The sequence below is a fragment of the Apteryx mantelli genome, chromosome 19 (assembly GCF_036417845.1).
Source record: "Apteryx mantelli isolate bAptMan1 chromosome 19, bAptMan1.hap1, whole genome shotgun sequence".
Classification (NCBI taxonomy): Eukaryota; Metazoa; Chordata; class Aves; order Apterygiformes; family Apterygidae; genus Apteryx; species Apteryx mantelli.
Genome location: NC_089996.1, coordinates 6,918,834 through 6,940,213, shown reverse-complemented (window position 1 = coordinate 6,940,213; position 21,380 = coordinate 6,918,834). Strand labels below are relative to the sequence as shown.

At 46.2% G+C, this 21,380-nt stretch overlaps 1 protein-coding gene and 1 long non-coding RNA gene across 6 annotated transcripts in view; both read right to left on the bottom strand.

Annotated features, from left to right (window-relative positions):
• Window positions 1-20,839, bottom strand: part of MYOCD (myocardin) — a 40,856-nt gene extending 20,017 nt beyond the window's left edge. For 3 of the 5 annotated variants that reach the window (XM_013957631.2, XM_067308301.1, XM_067308303.1), the window contains exons 1-3: window positions 20,500-20,839; window positions 9,282-9,347; window positions 4,083-4,138 (exon numbers count right to left, since the gene is read on the bottom strand). In XM_013957631.2, coding sequence (XP_013813085.2) covers window positions 4,083-4,138; window positions 9,282-9,347; window positions 20,500-20,554 — 177 coding nt within the window. In that variant the 5' untranslated portion in view covers window positions 20,555-20,839. Of the gene's footprint in view, window positions 1-4,082; window positions 4,139-5,571; window positions 5,592-9,281; window positions 9,348-16,414; window positions 16,492-20,499 lie in introns of those variants that run through there. The other 2 variants (XM_067308302.1, XM_067308304.1) reach the window with 2 other exon arrangements.
• On the bottom strand, window positions 16,638-19,812 carry LOC136993674 (uncharacterized). Its single transcript, XR_010886074.1, has 3 exons — window positions 19,738-19,812; window positions 17,491-17,642; window positions 16,638-16,716 (listed from the first exon to the last, which is right to left on the bottom strand). It is a non-coding gene; the product is annotated as an uncharacterized lncRNA (long non-coding RNA).
• Window positions 20,840-21,380: the final 541 nt, after the last annotated feature.

Sequence of the window (21,380 nt, the reverse complement as noted above, 5' to 3'; positions counted from 1 at the left end):
TAGGGCTAAGGACCTTAGGTCCTTGGGGGCAGTTGACCTCAGGGATACAAATACAAGCTTAGCCCCTTGTGAAGTAAAGCTAGAGAACAACTTAGACAAATTTTTAGCTGTTTGCTAAGCTGAGATGCAAGAAGAAATGGTACAAAAATTGGGCATGGTTCAAAAAGGTTAACCTGTTAAGGATAGATGTAAAAGAATAGCACAAGCAGCTAGAGCAAAACTGGATAGTCCATAGTACAACATGTACAGGATCATGAAAAAAGATTTTGTAAGAACTTCTGTAGTCAGGAGAAGGCAATGGAAAGTGCTCTCTGTGTTCCATAAACAGAAGAAATAATTATGGATGCTGCTGAGATAGCCACAGTATTTAGTGCCTTTTTAAACCATTTTCACTAAAAAGATGAGTGGCTATTTATCAATCAGATGACTAAGCAAAGAAACTTCAGCAACAAGAGGATAGAAACTCCAGTTACCGGCTTGGAGAACAGATTGGAGAATACTTAGATAAGTTCAATGTTCCCAAACAGTTTGAGATACACAATGCTAGAGTAATGGCAACTATCTGTAAGTCTCCAGGAAACTGGACAAGGAAGAGCATAATTTTTAACTTTAAAAGAGAGGAAGAAAAGGAACCAGGAAATTATAAACCAATCAGGATGGTACTGGAACGAGTAATCAAACAATCTATATAAATGGGTTTTGAAGATAACAAGGAGGTGAATAACAGCCAAAATGGATTCATCAAGAACAGATGATGTCACGCCAACTTAGTTTCCTTTTATGGAGAGATGACAGATTTCTATTATAAGAATACAGAATGTCATGAAGCTTGACTTTAAGCATGTTTTGACATTATCTCACATGCCTTTCTCATATGCAAGCCAGAGAAATTTGGTCTGGATGAGACTAACATAAAGAAGGAATATAACTACAGGTGAGAGTCACCAAAGGAATTAGGAATGGCTCACAGTCTAAACAGAGGAATATATCAAATCGTATTGTACAGCAATTTCCCCTACTATTCAGTATATTCGTTAACATCTTGGATGATAGAAGACACTTATTAGCTCTGAATCATTTAAACAGATTAGAATGCAAAACAATTTGAAGTAAGTGAAGAAATAATCTGAAATACATTGGATACAGTTCAGAAAGGACAATCAGAAAGGACTACATTCAGGTCATGGTTAGCCACAGCTAAGCCAGCTGATTAAGTGCTGAAGCAGATGAAGAATGAATCTTAATCCACTGGAGACGTTTCTACACTGGTCTTTCGACAGTGACTTTAGGCAAGAATTCATTATTATGTAAATATAGAAAAAAAATATAAAAGTCTCTGGAGAATCTAGTAATCAGGAGCTAAACCATGTCCCTAAACCAGTGAGCAGCTTTCTAGGAGATACAAAGAAGAATATCAGATGGGTCCTAGAAATAGCAAAGTCCCATTCTGGATCCTGCATCTGAAAGGACCCATGGGAAGAGTCTGGAGGATAGCAACAGAAATCCTATGAGTAAGAAATGGGATCAGTGAGGCGAGACTGAAGTGAGGGGACATTGATCAGTCCACAGATGAGAAAGTTATAGAGAAACAGGATGCAAAATACTTTTAAAAAGTGCTACAAGAAGGAAGATAAACAGTTCTGCATGCCCTTGTGCATAGGAAAATAAGTAATGGGCTTAAACTGCAGCAGTAGAGCCTGCCCTGGGAATCTGGAAAGACTTGCTAACAGTACAGGTTAGAGAGCACTGGAGCAGGTTGCTGAGAGGGGTGGGAAATCCGTCGGTAGTCACCTCTGTCAGGAATGACCTAGTTGGGGCTGTTCTGCTTTGGGGCAGAGGCACAATAACTGCCCCCGCAGTCCCTCCCTGCCATGCTTGCTGGAGTACTAGGAGTAAGTGCCAAAGCCCTGCTGAGCCAGATGGCCTCAAGAAAGCCAGCCTGTTCTCTCTCCTCCAATCCAGCAATCTATTACAGGACATTGACTTCAAAGTCTGCTGCACTGGCCTGATGCCAACCTCCTAAATAGCCAGTGACATGTTTAAACAAATAATAGACATTTTATTTACTGAAGTCTTTGCAATTCCTACACTTCCCCCCATTTTTCCCCAGTTTATTTTCACCAACACAATCCCTTGCTTGGACCATGTGTAGGTTTGACTGGTTTTCGTGCCAGGTCAGAGCTAGCTGGTGTCTGCAACTCAAATTATTAGTTAAATTCACCTAATGCATTTATGGTTGACCTGCAGGTCAGGTCCTGACTTAGGTTTGAATTACTGTCCTACAGATGTGGCATTAGCATATTGAAGCCAGTATTCACACTGTGTTAGGCTGACTTTCTGCTGTGATGTGAGTTCCTTTTGACCTTTCCTGTTTATAAGCTGCATTTGTGTCACTGGGGTGCAAATGGTGGAGAAAGACCTTAGATGTGTTTTTTTTTTTTTTAACATCAGCTGAGGCAGCAGGCTTTCAAAATACATGAAAGCAGTTATTGTTATCTGCTTTCTGTTTGCAGAACACCAAGTTGAAGGAGTATCAGCTAAAAAACAAATGCTAAGTAAGTAATTATCTGGAAAGTGAGTAATTATCTGGAAACAGCCGCTGCTCCCTCCCTGTCACAGTTCTAACCAGGGCATCCTTGCAAAGGAGTATATTTTTGTTAAGCACTGTGCTCATTAGTGTGTTTGTTAGCATGCTCTGAAAATTCAGGCATTTTTCAGATACACTAGTCCATCCTTCCCTTTTCCCCAGGCAACCAGCCAGTGAAAGCCTTTGAAGGAAAGACCAAGAGACACAAATGTATACTTAAACTGTAAAATATATGACACTTCAAGGATACTCTGGATTGCTTGAAATTTTCTAAGCATGTTAATTTTTCAGAGTTGTATTGTGTTTCTTATGCTAGCCATTTATTACTGCAGGAGACTCAGGGCAAGTGATTTGGAGTGTGCTTAAGTTCAGAAGAGCATTTTTCCATATTTCACAGTCATTTCTTCTTGTAAAAAAAAAAACTTTTCTATGTGTTTGCAAGCACATCTTGCAGATTAATGAAACAAAATCTTGTGTTCAAGTAGAACCTGTGTGACTGTTCCCTTTGCCATGATGTGTGTGGACATACCTCCAGCTTGATCCTGGCTGGATGATGGATGCTAGAAAGGGCTTGAAAAACCAGCAGGATTTCTCAAAAAGTGATCACATCACAAGCAGTTTTGATGTGTTCTGGAAATGACTACTTATCTTATCTCTGCCTTCAGCAATATTTAGGGAAGCCTGAGCACAGTTAGATAATGGGGCCAGTGGGAGCCTGGCCCACTTAGCCCCTGAGACACATAATGGCCAAGCTGCGCTGCTGAGCTAAAAGCAAACTCTCATTAGATGACAAATATGAATTCCCAGGGGACTTGCTGCAGTTGACAAAGGGCATTCACATTCCTCCCGGACACTTGCTAAATATTTAGGCTCCCATCCTATTTGCTGCTGGCCCTCTAACCTCACAGGCTTGAGCAGGAGCAGAGAGCAGCCAGGACAGGGAGGAACAGGCTGTGGACCTAGCTCAGAGAGCAAAACAGTGGTTTCAGCTAGTGGTTTACTGGAAGGCCTGTCAATGCCTTATTGCTATGTCCTGTCCACAGGCTCCTGTAAAACCTGGGGGATGATGCCCAAGGTGCTTCTGCAACTTCCTCCACCCTGTGGGCCTTTGTGGCTTCTCCGCCGTGTCATGGAGCCCCAAAGTTCATGAAGGTGACATTTCTGTCCTTTCCTGCAGCCCCTCCAGATGGAAAGCTCATCCCTCTGAGCCACAGCAGGTGCATATACACTCCCCACCCCATAGCTTGGGGAACAGATGGCCTCTCTGTCCTTTAAATGTCTGCTGCTTGGAGAAGGATGCATCTGAGTAGATATAAACCCTGATTTGACCCCACCATGTCTGGAAGCAAGTGAGAGGCCCCGACTCTCATCCTTGGCCACAGGGCCTAGGTGGAGGATGCCAGAGGAGGACACAGTGCTGGGAGGTGCTTTTGACTCCACAACTTGTGCAAAGAGAGCCCACATGTTCCCTCATCAGAACAGTTGCAGGATTTACCTTGGCTCGCTCCAGACTTTTTCGTTGTTCATGGAATGCAGATGGGCTTTTCAGTGCTGCAACAGGAAAGAAAGAGGAGCAGTCAGCAAAAAGCAGAAGCAAGCAGCCACCAGGATATTCAGCAACAGCATTTTAATGAGTGCTATAAAAATAGCAACACAAACTAGCCACTCTCTTTATTGCATTTACTAAAAATAACCCAGGAAAGCTCTGGGAAATCCCACACTCTCAGCCAGACCATGGCAAGAGAGCAGAGGGGATGGAGAGCACAGGGAGCGCAGAAGGCACATGGGCAGGGAGATGGTGCAGGCTTTGAAGTGCAGTGCTCAGTGGAACATGTCAGAGAGCAGATGCAGCTCTTTCCTGGCGTGCTTTCTGCAGGCTGTGGTGCTGGGAGGCACCACAGCCCCAGAAAATAAAGATCTGGGAGAAGCAACAAGCTAAAAGGGGACCTCACCTGCAAGGAAAACCCAGAAGACCTATCTTGCCTCTTGGGGCTGTGCAGGAACAGCCTCTAGTGAGAGTATTTCAAAGCAGGACTCTGGAGGTGTGATCTTTTGCCCCTCTCCCATCACTGACTATCCCTCTGCCTCCTTCAGGTTTTCTCTCATTGGACACTTGTCCAGTCCCTGCCCAGCAGCATCTGTGTGATGTGGTGCCTCCCTGGGCAGCTGCCCAGAGATGTACTGGGCAGCAGGCGACGCTCTCATCATCTCCTGAAAGCAAGAGGGGCTCCTGAGGGAAGGCCAGTGATTCCTGGCTCTTGGACCAGCAAGCACCAGTCCCATGGAGCAGTCTGTGCTGGAGTCTCTGAGAATCTTGCACACTTCCTTGTTTATGCTCGTTCTGTGGAAATTGGAGCAAAATTTGTTTGGTGAAGGGGTTAATATTTCTCAGTTCCTGCAGAAATCCTTTTCTAGCTACGTAAGCAAGCAGAATTAACCATTCCCACTGGGAGTGGGGAAAAGGGGAAGTGTCCTGACCCACAAAAATGGTCTGCTACAACTCTTCGGCAGTGTTTAATTTTCTTTGCATCTTGTGAGTGGGATCCAATGAGGACAGAAATTCTTTTCACACAGGACACAAAATCCTGCATCAGTCCAGAAGAGTAAGAACAGAATAGAGGGGACAGCCTGGAGATTTTTGGAGGCCATCTAATTGACTTTTGGTAGGCAACACCCATAACCTCCAGTGAATCACAGTAAAGTACAGATGGCACATTCCTGCTTCTAACATTTGAAGAGTGGACTTGCAGACAAGCTAGCATTATCGTGCCATGCTCCGGTGAGCAGCCATGAGGACTTGTGACAGCTAGTTTAATCAGAAGCAAAATAAAATGGTGCACAAGAGAAAACAAAGTAAGAAAGAGAGATTACTTTTACAGCCCCATTCACTGTGAAGTCCTAACGTTAGGAGTTTGCTGTGGGCATTGACCAAGTCAAACATCATGCTATTCATGAGGAAAATGTTGCAGAATTTAATCATTTACCAAGATTTTTGGAGGAAATATGTGGATGCTGCAGCTTGTATTAGTCTGCAAAACAAATAAAGGCATGACTAGCACCAGTTATTCAACTTGCTAGGGGATGACACGTCAGCTTGAAATGGCTGAGGGTCTGGAGGCAACAGAATGGAGCTGCTGTGCTTGATATTGATAATCTTAGGACTAGGCTTTTTTTGCCTCTCAGAGGATGAGGTGGTGGCTGCAATACAGCAAGAGGGTCTCCACTTCAAGTGCAGCTATTTCTGCAGCCCATCACAATAAGGGGAGTCTTGCCTTGAGAAATCCTTGATCTTGCAAGCTGGCTTCCCCCTCCATTTTGGTAGGGGAGCAGGATCTGGCTGGGGTCCAGGGCTGGCCCCTGCACAGGGCTACGGGAGGGCTTCTTGCCCACTTGGCCCTGCAGCCTGCCTTCCTGCAAGTGGCCCCACAGGGATACTCCTGATTTAAAATGTGTTTGCCAGGTCTGTACCAGTTTCACTACAGCAGTAAAACTGCGCATGTTCAATAATGTAGTGTTGCATGAGCCAGGCACTTCCTAAGCCTGAAGAAGGGGCCAGGTTCTGATCTCATCTGCACTCCTGTGGATCAGGAGTGCGGCCATCTCTCAGTAAACCTGGGTCTCCCCTTGCATTCAGAGGCTCCTGCATACGTAAGAGTCACTGGGCTGAAGGGACCCAGAGGCCGCCCTTGCTTAGCAGTCTGCACCTGTCTCTGTTTGTGGAATCTTTGTCACTATTATTATTATTCAGTAGTTTTGCCAGCTAGTTGCCCAATTTACTACCTGAAAATATTTGATGATAAGAGTCCAGCTTTGAACCTGAAGGCTTGTGCAATGCTACTGCCCTTTGCTCCTGAGCATCCTTCTTTAGGCAGTTTCCTGCCTTCTCCAGTGATGGGGCCATCTGAAGCTCTCCCATCTCTTTCTTACACAATATCCGAGGGAGTGTATACAGAGCTAAGGTATGTAGTGGCATTATATCTTTCCTTGTCACACCAAACACAGACTAGGTTTTGCTTATGTAAGGGCATTCATCTCACTGGGCTATGCCCAAGTACCACCAATACTTCTCTGGGTTATTCTCTTGGACATCAAAAATCAATCAGCTTCCTAGGAATTACTCCAGGGTTTCACACCTATTGTGCTACAGCCACAGTGCTTAACAACTCAGCAGGTTCTGTGTATATTCACCAACCCTAGTTTCTACAAGTTTCTACAAGCCTTCAAAGCTTTTATCCAGTGCTATTCTATTACTCTGATCCTCCATCTCCCTTTCTGCTCTCTGTATAAAATGGATTAGTTACAAAAAGAAAGTCTGTATGTCCTGGGTTTGTATCAGCTGAAAATGTAGCCAATGGATTGAAAACAATACTCATGCAAAATCTGATGTGAAACATGGGATCAAGTGCAAGCTTCAAGTCTGGTACCACACCTAGCTCTCAACCTGGCAATGCCCCCTTCTGCTCTTTCTAGAATGGTTATTCTCAAAGCACTGCAACCGCTGTGGGTTACAACCCTCAGGATTCATTTCTTACCCACCTACAGAACAGATGGGCTGAGATCCAGTCCATGTGCATCTCCTAGGGCCCATCTCACCCGCTGGTGCTCAGACCGAACAAGCCATGGGAAGATGTGATTAAACAAAGCCTTGTTTTTCATAAAGAATGTCTGCACATGCCCAAACCATGAGGAAGTTGGATGGGACTCCCACGTATTAAATGCTAACATTTGACCCTTCCTCCTGAGGTGAGAGAGCAGTTACATTCTGCACATTTGTTTTTATAATGGCAAAAGTGCCTTTTCTTTTATTACTTTCAATGATTGAACTGTTTGTGCTTAAGCTTCCCAAAATGGCCTGCTTGGACAGAAACCAGACTGCAAAATGTCAGCGTAAAAGTTGGGAGTGTAATGAAACTGTAAGTAACAGGAAAAGACCCTTCAGTTGTCATCAAATAAATTGGGTCTAATATGTGGTTTGCAGTGTGAGCAATTTTAGAGTGTTAGGCATCACTTGCAAAAGCACAGTCCCATACGTTCAGCCCAGCAGGGCGACACTGGGTACGCAAAGCTTTCCACTGGCCCTACCACTCTGTATGCATACAATGGGGTGTCTTGCATGCTGTCTGTGCCCACTTTTATCGAGTGGGCTTATCAGTTCAGGAGACAGTAAACATACTTCTGCCCACTGACTGTATTGCCAGCGTTTGCAATGCTGTCACAAATGTCACAATACTCAAAGTTCCAGGTCCTGGAGTCCTGTGATTAAAATGCTTGCCTTTTGGTGGCAGGCAACATGAAATCTGAATGCTTAAAGAAATGAAAAGAAGAAAAATGAAAAAAAAACCCAGCATCGATCATTTTTAAAACCTTGTGATCATATTGGCAGACATGACTTTTGTCATCTCACTCAAGATTTCTTAACACTTGATGCTGGCAATGCTGTACCAAGAAGGCTTCTGTTGCTGGCTACCTTGACCCAATCCTTTAGGAAGGCAGCTACATGAGAAAGGGGTGACTAAGGGACATGCAAGGTGCAGCATGCAGCGCTAAAGCCATGCTGTTAGTGAGTTGCTGTGCACTAACTAGTTAAACAAAAGATGTGTCACAGTCTTTGAGATTAGCCAGCAGCCATAAGCAATGAAAGTGGCACAGCCTTTGGAAAGCTGTGATCTTAGCAGTGACCCCAAGGGACCCATGATGATACAGAAAGGTACCAGGATAATCTGCTACCTGTGTTCTAGCTAACCACAGACTCATGCACATGGAGGATGAACTAGGTCAGGATGGGGTTATCCACTGAGCAAGGCTGAGACCCCAGTATCTCTTCTGCAGTGGTGCTACTGGTTTAATGATGATGGGCAGTGCAGGTTCAGAAGGGGATCATTTTCATTTGCTTACTTTTTGAGCTCTAGCACGATACCAGTGGGTTTAGCTTTCAGAGGCTGAATGGTTACATAATAATGCTGGGCTGAAGCTTGTCCTTCTGACTTGAACGCAGGTTTGATGAATGCGGACAGAGAAGTGAAAGCACAGACATCTCCAGGCATTTGGCAGTCTCAGACAGGCAGGCCCAGATGGGGCTGCACTAGCCTCAAGCATACACTGCCATTCTGCCTCTGCGGCATCCTGGCTGGGCACAGGCACAGCTCTGGGCGTCAGTCTCACTGATCCAAGGGCTGCCCCTCAGCTCTGGGGCCAAAGCAGTTAATCCACTGCTTTCTTCTTCCAACAGCCTCCTGGAATGGGCTCACTCTACTTCTTCCCCTTTTTGTGGGCCTAATCCTGCCACATCCTGGAAGCCCCTCAACTGGCTGTTACATGAGAAGCTTGCCTACATGAAGTGCTTTCTGAGTATCCTGCTTGGAGTTGGATATGCCTGTCCTGCTACAGTGACCTCAGGGATGGAAATTTATGCAACTGGATTTTCAGATGTTGTAGCTGAGCAGCTCTCCTGACTTCAGCTTAAGCTGCAGCATTATAACTTGTGTGGCAGGTGTTGGGCTCCATTTTACAGCACCAGGAATCACAGTATGGCTACAGGGCAGGAAGCAAAGTCTACCCCAGTAACAATCTGCTCAGAGCTGAGGGAAAGTCTGAGCAGGCAGATGGTGCCACACACAGTGCCCCAACAGTGCCCAAGATGAACACAGCCCCTCTGAGCCAGGATTGGGTGAAAAAAGCAGAAAAAGATACTCACGTGGCATAATGCCCTGGTCTGCCAGCTGTTCACGGGTCCTTCTCTGCTGAAGCCGTAGCTGTAAAACTATGAGAGAAAGAGTGTTAGGAAGAGATGCAGGCTTGATTTGAGGCACTAACACATCTATCAGTGATGGCATGCTGGTGACTCTGTGTGGCACAGAGACCTGCTACAGACCCATGGTGCTTCTGGACCAGCCTTGGTGCAGCAGATTGCTCCAAGCCAAGGAGGACTGCTAGGGGGAAGTTGGGTAGTCTGCACCAACTCAGACCTCACTCTTGCGCACAGACAAGCAGGGCAGGGCTGTTTCTTGTGCAGGTGGTACACTAGTGGCAGGAATAGACTCTGATCTCTGCCTGGTGCCTGTAATAGCTTCCTTAGGTGAACATGGGGTCAGCTCAAAAATTTACTCAGTCTGTGTGTGGGCAGAGGGCACTGACATGGAAAGGAGGCTGGGTTTGAGCTTCCGTCACTACCTCCTGCAACTGGATATTGCCACCCCAAGCAATACAGAGCTCAACTCTGCTCAAGGGTGCACAGCAGTAGAAGAAAAGACAATGGTTGCAAGCTGCAGCAAGAGAAATTCTGATTGGATGTAAGGAAAAAAAATTCACCGTATGAGTGATGCAGGCCTAGAACAGGAGCCTGGAGAGGCTGAGGGAAATCCATCCATAAGCTGATCTAGCTTTGAAGCTGGCCCTGCTTTGAATGAGAGATTGGAGTAGAGACTCCCACAGGCCCCTTCTGATCTAAATTTGTACACAGTTCTGTACTTGGGTGCGTGTACACATGACTATGTGCATGGGCTTCAAAGTAGAAGGCAGATGGTCTTCCATAAAGAGCTCCCATGTTCCAGAAACCTTTAAACTTGTGCCTAAAGCAGAAATTCCTGAGGTCCTTATTATAAGTGGTAGGTGCCATCTCTGTCCTTGGTGACCCAGGACTGCCATGAATGCAAAAGAAATGTTCAATGATGTGTGCTAAAAGCAGAAGGGATGAAGCTGAAAATAAAGCAAAAAGCATCTGCCACTGATATTGCACTAAAGCTACCACTCATAGAGACATCACGTGACCCTGTAAGCCAACATGAGATTATGGCTTCCAAGAGGTTTTTAAGTCTGGAGAGACTGCATATTTTTGAGTAATAGAAGAAGCCACTTCTCCATGGCTTTTGGACAGCTAAGGTTTGATGACTGCCCTTTTGCTGAGCCCTTGCTACTAGGAACTTTTACACAAGTGCTTGTGCCATTCCACTGGCTCTACTACACTAAGGCCAATGCTTGTACCCTTCTCTTGAGGGAAACAGTGCTGTGGGATGCTGTGTGATTGCTGTCTTGCAATAGGGGCACATATCTTTCAGTGGTCACACTATAACTGCACACACCTCTCCTGCACAGCCCTGGAGAGAGACACCAGCTGCTTTGAGTGAGCTGGTATTGTGGGGAGAAGACAATGAAGGGCAGCTCTTTTGTCCTTGTGAGTAATTTGCTGATCTCTGCCAACAGCTACCATGTTTCACATTCAAAGCAAATATTTAGTGAAAGCCTCACATGGGACAATGTTCTTCTGCCAAATTCTAGCCCTTCTTAGCACACCAAAGAAGATTCTTGCTCTAAGGGAAAATGCAGCCTTTAGTCCCTGGTGAATTCTGCATGCATGCTGTTCCCCAGGTATGCCAGAGCAAAGCTGATGGCTAGAAGTCATTGGCAAACCTTGCCTCCGGGGAAGCCTGTACTCCTTGGTTGCCCTATGGCACCACCTCTAGTCAGTGCTGGTTCTGCCTGCAGATACAGATTTAGACTCCTGTGCTGTAGGTATCTACATCAGATCCAGTTATCTGCACCCCTTTCCCAGGAATCTTCCCCCATTAGGGGACCTCAAATCCAAATTAGAAAATCCATGCTTTAGCAATGCCCATTTTTCCTCCTTGACTATAGAGGGAGTTTACAGCAACCAGCTCATTTTAGATATCATATGCAGGGTGAGGTAGACACCAGGTTCTCTGTGTAGGTTCTTCTCAGTCATCAGTCACAGCATCTGAAGAACCATGTATGGCTTTGCACTTCCTCTGAGGAGGAGATTTATCTTCATTGAACAGGTGGGCAAAAGGAACTGGAGATGCTCCAAGAATGCAGGAAGCCCTGTAGCTTGCCCAAGAATGGTATCAGCTCTCTTAGGTCTTGGTCCAGTGTCTCAGGCATTATGGCATCTGCTACAAACTGAGGCAGTTTGCACACAACATCCCATCATTGAACAAGAGACAGAGGTAGCAAGGACTTCTAGGGTCACATAGAACACCATGCAAAGGACACAGCAATCTGTCCTATTAGCTGTAAAATATCCCAGGTGAGGATGTTACATCACTTCCCTTCATGGCTCCCAGGTGTGCCAAATTCTTTTGTGTCATTGTACTCTCAGACTTCTGTACAGCCAGGCCAAGTGATGCACCACATCCATGTGAGCAAATGGGATGCTAGCAATCATGATCGTGCATTCAAACCTACTTCCTCTGCTTCTTGATGCTTCTTCTGCGTATTTCACTGCCCTTCCTGGTAGACAAGTCATTATTTACCAGCCTCAGACTGCAGCCAGCTATCAGGTAGGCCCATTTAGTGGAAAAGAAGATGTTATCAATTCCCTTGAAGCACAGCTTGGAAGGTGATCCAGAATACCAGTGTGGTGGCTGTAAGATTCAGCTACTGATTTGATGTGAAGAGTGCTGAAAACGTGTAGATTCCACTGCCAGACCTCTCTGCCTGCCTAGAGCCAGGAGCAGCACTCAGCAACCCAGATGTCCCAGCTCCTACTGCTTTCTAGCAAACTGTGTGCAATCCAGAGGGGCCTATCCTCTTGCAGCAGGCCCATGCTTCATCTCCTGTGCTAAGCACTGCTGATAAAATTATCATTGAATAAAATCTGGAAGAGGCCCCTTCTGTGACAGATTTATGTGGTGAGAAAATGTCTCCAAATTGTTTTTTATGCTCACAGGCATAAAACCTGTGACCCAGCAGTGACACAATCTTTATTCAGGTAAGGGCCAGGCTCTTCTATGGGTGAGTGGCTATGGCCTGACTGCTCTGTCCAGGCCATGAAACTTCCCCAGACGTGTCATTTATCATTGGCAGTGCTGAGCTTATAAACCTCCTGTCCCATTCTGAAGCCACAGGAGATTTTGCCAGAGCAAGGAAGAAAGCCTTGTCTGTTCAGGGCAACCTGATGGAAAATGCCAGGACAGCCACGCACAGATGCTGGCCATTTCCAGCAGTGACCCAAACTTGATGGGAGCAGTGATTTCAGTCACTGATCATTCAGCCAGGTCTGCACGAAATCATGCAACAGGATGTGCCTCTCAATTCCGAAATATCAACTCTATGAACTCCCAAATCCTGTCGTAAACCGTCTGAAGAAGCATAGCTATGGACAGTGTCAGAGAAGCTAATAACAGTGATCATCCCTGCAGGACATAAAACAATCACTACTGTCAGCAGCCTTCAAGCCAGTTCTGCAGCTCACAGCTTGGCAGACACCACTCAAAGCTTGCACCTTTCCCTCACAACCAGCAATCCTTAAAAACAGGGCTGGAAGAGCCCCTGGCACTATCCAAACAACTACCCTTTAACTGCTTCGTGAAGAGGGCTTGAAATCTGTTGAAGCTATCTGACCCCAGCTGCATTCCTTGTCCTCTCTGCCATGCTATATGTCTGGAGGCCTGAGCTCTGAATGCTTTCTGTGACTCACTTCGAGGATGCTGTTATCCTCACGTAAAGGAATGATTTTTTTTCCCTGAATATTCTTAATTTTCCAGGAAACTCCTTTACTAAAACTTCAGAGGAACATTTACGTTACAAAGGGTGATGATGGAGTGCTGATCGTGAGAAAATCTTGGTCCCACAGCCCACAGCATCCCTGCTACTGTCCGCACCAGCTTGACTGGCCAGAATCGCAGAATCACAGAATGGCTGAGGTTGGAAGGGACCTCTGGAAATCATCTAGTCCAACCCCTCTGCTAGAAACACCCCAGCTCAAGGGAGCAGTCCTGCAAATGGGTCATCCTTTGGTATAGAGCTGTGCTGGCTCTGCTGCCCGCAGCTGAGGGACAGCTATGTCTCTCAAAGACTCTACTCAGTCCTATACCTCTCCTCCCCATGAGAAATCACTTTCTAGATGATGCAAGGCATGTCAGGGTTGTTCCAGTTGACTCTGCTTACAATCTTTTTCTGTTAGAGGTATCCCTCTCTTCTGTGCTAGCCTCAAACCCCATTTAGTGACACAGCTTCTAGAAACAAACTCTGCAGAGGGACTGTCTACTATGCAGAGAAGTCTTCCTGGCTTCAGTCATAGCTGGCTTTGGTGGCCCATGCTCTCAGCACTGCTCATGACTCGCAGTCATGAGTCATCCTTCTCCCTAGGATTTGACCTCAGAGCAGTAGGAAACTAAAAGGACAGCTTGGGCCTTGCCTGGCTTTTTGATGCACTGGAAAAGACATGTTCAAGTTATCCCCCTACCCCAGGAGCAGGGAGACCTGGCCTTCTACTTCGGTCTGAGGTGGCAGCTCATCTCTGTGGCCTGAGCCAGCAGACCCTTGAGCCTTGCTGCTGACTGAGTCCTGTATATGCCTTGGTGAGGGATTCATCTGACTGCATAGCTGTTGGGGTTAACGTCTCTTTCTGACCTAGTCCCTCCCCCCATTATAAGGAGAAGTAGGTGCTTTTAGGATGCTGTTCATCTGACACATTTTAGATGTCTGCTTTACAGGGTGATGAATTGTGCCCAGAACTCACTCAGAGGTGGGCACTTTGAGTCCTATGGTCAGCAGCCAATCAGGATTGGGACTCTTATAGGCTGCATCAGAGTATCCCCCACTCTGGGACATCACCAAAGCACTCTCTGCTCTCATAGCACCCTCCTCTCCTTTGGGAACTGGCTTTAACAACACAGAAGATGGTACAGCAGTGGGACACCCAGAGAGGTGTGGGAAGTGCCATTCTCACTGGTCTCAGGACTCAGGAAAGCCCAGCTGACCTGATCTGGTGTTGGCAAGGGTCCTTCTCCAAGGAGACTGGATCAGAGCCCTCCAGAAGTCCCTTCCCACCAACACTTCTGTAACAGCCAAATCAGGTTCCTTGGAAACTTTGAGGCCATGCCAGACTTCCTCAGCACTCAGTTTAGCCTCACAGCTAGGAGGAACTGCCCAGGTAGAGCAGCAGGTCCATTGTTTCTTCTTGACTTCTTTCCCAGCCTCAGTCCTACCTCTCACAGACTCTCTTCTCTACCTGCCAGATGAGAATGGAACCCACTAAGCCAGTCTCCACTGTTTCAGCCTTGCCCAGCTCCCTTATGTAATTCCAGCTGAGATCCCAGTAAATAATGGTTTCCTTCCTTTCCGGGCTGCACCAACATCTTTGCTCTGGTTTGGAACTGTATGCACAACCAATGCAATTGCTGTGCACTCATCTTTGTCTGAAATAAGTCACTGCTGCTACCAGAAGTGTCAGTCAGGCACTTGCCTGCTGTTCCCTGCCTCTTTGTATTGCTCCCTGCCTCAGTGCAGTGCTCCTGGGCTGAGCAGGGAAGGGGACTAGCAGAAGTGTCAGGTTATGCCAGTTTGACCCAACTGTGTGACCATGATGTAAATCAGTGGTTTGACCAACAACTGAAACTGGCACTGAGAATGAAAAAAGCAACGTCAAGTCACAGTCCCTTCTGCCTACCACCCCAAGAGTTCATTCCTGCCCTTCAGTGGCTCCAGGGCTGGAGTATTAAGAGCATAAGTGTAACTAAATAGTGAACAGGATGGGGACTACTCTGCAAGTTCAGTAGAGCCCCTGGGCTGAGGAGATGGCAGCAAGTTGGGAATGGGGTGATGGGGAGGAGGGACTCCTGTTTTCAGCAGCCAGATCAGCTTTGTTGCATGTCAAACAACAGCTGAGCAAACGTGAAACACGTGTTTGACTTTGGTCACAGGGTATTTCAAAGCAATGTGGTGACTCGCCCCTGTTTGAACACTGCCTGGCAGAAAATAGCCCTGTTTTGAATACAGACTACCTTGAAAGACAGCAGTGCCACCTGCTTTGAGATTCTCTTTACAGATGGTGTCTCAGGCTTTCCTGGGTGACATGCCAGCAGGAGAGAAGCTGCCCAGGACAGGATGCACTTGAGACCCCTTAGCTGCCCCAATGTCCAGGCAAGGCGGGAGCAGGGCTGACTCAACTGCAGGGTGCAGTGATGTTGCATGTGGCCTTCTCAGAACTGCAGCTGTTTCTTACAGCTGCATCAGGAGCAGGACTTTCAAATGGACAGGGCAGCTCTGATCAGATAATGCTCCCTCCTGACCAAGCAACAGGCTGGCATTAAGCTTCCTGACATGTGGGCTTGGATGAATGTGGTCACAGGACCCCCTGAGGTAGGTAACTGGCCAGCCAGTCTCTTGGGTGTCACAACCAGCAGCATAAAGCACGATTTCAGCTGAGCAGCTTGGAGCCTGCTTTTCTGGAGCTGAAAGCACCTTGGCCATGCTCTGCCCTGATCCCCTCCACAGCTACAGGCCCATCTGCTCTGCCAATAGCCAGTCGTCACTGAGTGATTTCTCTGTAGCATCACATCTCCAGGCCCAAACAGATCATCCTCTGACGCTTGGCCTGTGTGGGACCCATGCAAACAGAGATGAGGCTCAGCCAGTCACAGCCCTGGTGCAAACATGGGGCAGCAGCCACGCAGCCTGGACAGTCACAGAAAGTCGTGGTCAGTCCTCTCCTGTCAGAGTGCTGCCTTGGAGCATTGGCTGAACCACACCAGCTTTACCTCTGCACATGACGCTCAGCACTTTGGGAGAAGAGTTTTACCTTCTCCCAAACAGATGTGCTGTGAGTTTGTGTGCTACCCAGGAGGCCAAACATCACAGCTCTGAAAAACTCATCTACACTGGTGAGAGAGAGGTCTCTAAACCCATGTCTGGGCCTGCAGGCCTCTCGGAAGGTTCATAGGACCACATGACTGGCGGGTGCCCAGACCACTGAATGAGCACAAATCTCCTCTAAAGAGCAACCAGCTGGTGAAATCCCTCTGAAGGCTCTGTCTGTCTTAACCTACAACCTCGAAGTCTCCATATTCCTGAGAACATATTGTCACCAACCTTCTTTGGAGTAATCCCTTCAGCACTGGACTGTGAGAAGGCCAAACATCCTTTTCCTTGCGCACAGTGAGTTTTATTTCACTCTGTGCTATAATGCTTACCCACTGACAGAGAAACATGTATCTGTCAGCTAAAACACCTAGGTTCATGATGCTGGAAAAATAAAGCCAAACACAAACTGATGTCCATCAAGTCAGTGTTTTGAAAAAAACTTCATGAAAACCAGGAAACAATGTCATCAATTAAGTACAGGCCATGGCTAGAACTGCACACACTGATTGCAAACTGTGTGAATTCATGATCTGAAAGGAAAAAAAATGCACACACATTTTCTTTAGACACCAGGAAAATGAAAAAAAAAGGTTCCAGCAATATGCCTGCATGTCCAGTCTAACACTTGACCCAGACCTGCTCTCTTCAACTTTTAATGACTTGCTGACTTGGTCCAAATCACTCTCTCCTTCATGGGTGGCACCTTTCCACCAGAGGCAGACAGAATAAATTTCTCTCCCAACTCAGCCAGCTTCATTCAAGCCCTACACATAGGCTTGAATCCTTTCCTCCATAGAGCCAGACAAGTCTTCTCTGCAAGTTCACATGCATGTGTCCACCATTAGGCCTGGATATTACCCCTTGCCAAACCATGCAGAGCCATATTTAGAGTGTTAAATTTTCACTTCTCACTTCTGAACTACCACTGATGCAGTACAGATGTAGGTCTTGTAAATTCTCTCTCCATATTGTCTGGGCAGAAAAGGTCAGAGTTAAGGTTAAGTCTGTATTTGCCAGCTTTGTTTCCTCTGTCTGATGACAAGGCTTCTCTGCTCCTTGAGTGCAATTGGTTTGTATTCAAAGCAGGAGATCACTTCACATAAATAATCATCTCTGGGAAGAGTTAAATATGTTTCTGGAACAGCCCCTAGGTGTCCTATTTGATTTAGAGCAATCCCATTGATAGTTGGAGCACATGGGATAGCATGGCAGGCTTGAAGAATCATCATTCCTGCAAAAATTTGTCAGGATGACCTCAGATCAGTATATTTATCTTTGGCAAAATAGACAAAATAAACACACACACAAATCCTCGAGGAAAGGGAGGGGAAACCTGAAGGCCTGCAACATGTTGGTGTTGATCTAACTCCTCTGGAGTGGCTCCTGGTGCCCTGCACTGGGGTAGCTGCTGTCTCTACACACTGCACAGCTATGCTGGGTCCTTCACTGCAGGCCACTAGAAAGAGAAGAGCAGGAGAAAATACTGTGGGACTCGAGGAATGATTATTGGGCACTGTGTGAAAAAGTCACCGACTCTACCAGATCAGCCTTACCTATGCAAACTCTTTCTTTCTCTTGCTGCTGATGCTACCAGATGCTAGCAAGGGGCTAGAAAACTGACCCTCGAACCACTCTAGGAGAGACACTTACATGCCACCATCTTCTATTTGTTACCTTCTTGCCACACTTTCTGGCTGCTGTGTGCCACAGAGGTTAAAGGGGTTCTGGGATGGGGAAACCTCAAACATGTAATGTATTTCTAGCATCCATTAACACTTGAATAGCTATTTCCACTTCTAAGTATATGCAGATCATGGAGAGGCAGCAGAAGTTTAGTTAGTAAGATCTGCCTCAGCCCTTAGTAACATTGACCTGGAATCCTTCAAAAGGGATTCAAACTCACCATAAGTCACAGAGTACAGCTAATCCTTCCTGAACCTGGGGGAGCAATCAAAGTCTCACACCTGCCTGTGCAGGATCATTTCCAAAGCAACGGCACATCATGAAGCACAGTTCTCCAGAACTTTGTATTTCATGGCATGATCCCTACTGGCTTATCCTTTGCATGCTCTGTGCAAGCTGCACAATGCTGTGTGTAAACTGCTCTTGTTCAGTAGTGTGTTACAGCATTTGAGCAATGCAGGAAGAGTGAGAGATGCAGGGCAAGGGTTCTGTGAGCCATTTATCCCTCTGCCAAGTGAATGGAGGAGGACAGTAAATCAGAGCACTGCACTTCCTGCCATCATTGCTGGGGTTTTACAGCTACTGCACGTGCAGAAGGGAAAGCAGAAGAGTATCTGTCACTTAGAGACTTTTCTTATAAAAGAGATTTGACCACTACAACCATTTATACTAGATTATCTTCTTTGTTATCCATGTTGCTAAAATCCAGAACAAAGTGAAAGCAGCATTATTCATTTATTTGTATGCTGCTTTCCTCCACTGCCTCAGAGACTGGGATGACCAGGATTGTGCTGTGGTCATGTCCCTCATTACCTGCAATGGTTGCAGTCATGGGTAGAGCAAAGCACAACTATGCATTTGGGATTTTGGCAGGCCTGACTCAAACATAATAAACAGGCAGAGAAATCTTGTCAAATGGGAATCCTGTCTTTCACCAGCCAATAGCGAAGGATCGCAGCTGTGGGAATAAGTCATGAACCAAAGAATGCCCCGCAAATTGACTGCCCTAGAAATACTGAAAGGCACAAGAATTTTTGGATGAAAAGACCCACAAAGTTTACTTTTGGTGAAGAATCATTTGAAAAACATGTTTAGAGATCCTGCTGTTGGTTCCATAATAAAGCCAGCTTACAAATAAACCAGAAATGAGTCTTAAAAACAATACTGGTTCATTTGAAAAAAATGCAGGGACATATAACACAGCCCATCCTCCTCTCTTCAGAAAGGTGGCAGTATTGCTTTGTAGTTGCTGGAGGAATTGTTACAGACTGAGATTTTCTTCAAATGAACAGCAATGTACGATAATATACCAACAAAATCTAAGGAATGACTTAATCTAATGAAATGTAAGATCAGAGCGATATGGAAACCACACCAAAGCCCTGGACCCAAGTTTTGTATAATTCAGCCAGACTAGGACCACTCGTGTTTGCACACACACTCTTGGGCTTTCAACCAACTGCCAACTTTGTATTTGCTGAGAAAACAAAGTTTAAGTTGACCACCCAGCTATCTAAGAGATCCTGATAACACCACTCATGTCTACCATCAGTATCGTAAATCTCTAATCTCATTATCTACAATGCACAAGGAGGCAAAAACACACACGTAGTGGGTGACATGCCAGAATGGGTGCGTGTTCCAACGTGACTACCCCGTCAGGTTTTGCAGCGTCCCATATGACACATGCAGCTGGTTTGTCTGAACATCCGGACAGATAATATTCACAGGGAGAACTTCACCTCTGGGAAGGTCAGCAAAAGCTCCTCAACAACATTTTTTTGTCATTATTATTAATATTACAGGATGTTACATTCATTAAAAAAATTAAAAGTAAAAATACCCGCTCACAAACACAGCATACTTACTATAAATATAGCCTGTGAATAAAGGCATGAATATCCAGCAGAGGGTCTGATTTAGAAGTGACCGTCCCATAGTTCACCTTCACTCACCTTCACTCACGCTGAATGTCCTCTGAGAAGCCCCTTATCGGTGCTTCCCCTTAACTTACGAGACTGAGACATGTTTTACTTGCAAACCCTCCGAGACTGGCAATCAATTGTGTGGCTCTGGTTTTATTTCTCTGATGATGTCACTTTAAATACTTTTCATGTTCCATTTGTTATTTTTACTTCTAAAAATGACGCATTTCTTCAAATTCATTTTTCTCCAATTAGTCACAACTTAATGGAACAAAGTCAGCTGCCTGTATGTCAGAGTGAATGTCAGGCCCGTCTTCACTGCGATTATCACAGATAGACCCACAAGAGCACCTGGAATATACGGACGGAATTAGGTACGTGGTTTTTCAAAGATGCCCTTTTGGATTCTTGCCCAAATCCTTTACAATAGGGCCAGGGCAGGAGACCCAGGAATTGCAGTTTTACCAAAATAAACTACAGACATAAACTGAAGACAATGAAAAACCAGAAAAAAAACAACAGAGAGGAAGGAAGATTCATTTCTTCACTCACAGAATAGCCTCTATAAGACCAAAGCTGTGACAGCTCTATGACCCCCTGAATATTTTACTCGCATGCTGCTTCCAAACATTTAATGCAAAACAGTCTGTGGCTAAGGCTTGCCGGAGAGAGAAGTTTTAAGAAAAATCTCAAGGTTTCCCCTACCTGATCTGAACTTGCTCCGAATCAGCAAGGAATGCTCAGACCCCAGGAGTGTCATGGTGACTTGGGGACCAGTTCCAGACGCCCCTCACTTAAACCATTAACTTCCTCCAAAGAGAAAAGCTGACCACGGCTAGTGCTCAGGATTCATCCAACTCTGTGGGAGTCTCTGGGTGCTTTTACAGCTGGCTGGCAAAAAGCAGCAAGTGGCTTTGAAAGATTTGGTCCCATCCAGCACTGACCCTCCACAGAAACCAACTGCTCCCCCTGTGCTGTGTTGAACTAATTAACTTTTAGCTAACAGGAGCCTCCTCCCGCGCGGAGTTTACTATCAGCAGCTGGGTGTCCTGGCTGATGTCATAGTCTAGCAGGGAGCAGCGACTATCGGAAAGGGTCTTAGCAAAGACAGAAGTTTGATATCTGATACTAATTACTACCGACCGGTACGCAGCCAATCAGGGCGCTCCCCGTCTCGACCGACTTTTGGAGCCGCTTGGAAATATCAACAGAGCAAGAGCTTAACTCTTTGCAGCGTGGTACGAGGCAGGCCCCTGGGACTTCCAGCGATACGCTGCATGATGCAGCTCCCAAGGCAAGGGTGTTAGTGCAGCTGCAGAGACTCTATACCCCTAAGCCGAAGGAAGGGCTGTAATTAGGGCATGTGTCTCAGGTTAGGGGATAGCTGGGCGTAAGTCCTTCCACATGAGTGGTGTAATGTAAGCCCTTTACTTCAAGGAGTCAGAGGACTCGGCTATTTGGCAAAGAGAGATGCGACTCCCGCCCCTGTGCCCCTGGTCTGGCTTGTTTGAGTGCTGAGAGCATAGAGCAGGCTGCTGCTTGGGCTGCGCAAATCCTCTGGGGATCCTACATCTGTGCTAGGAAGC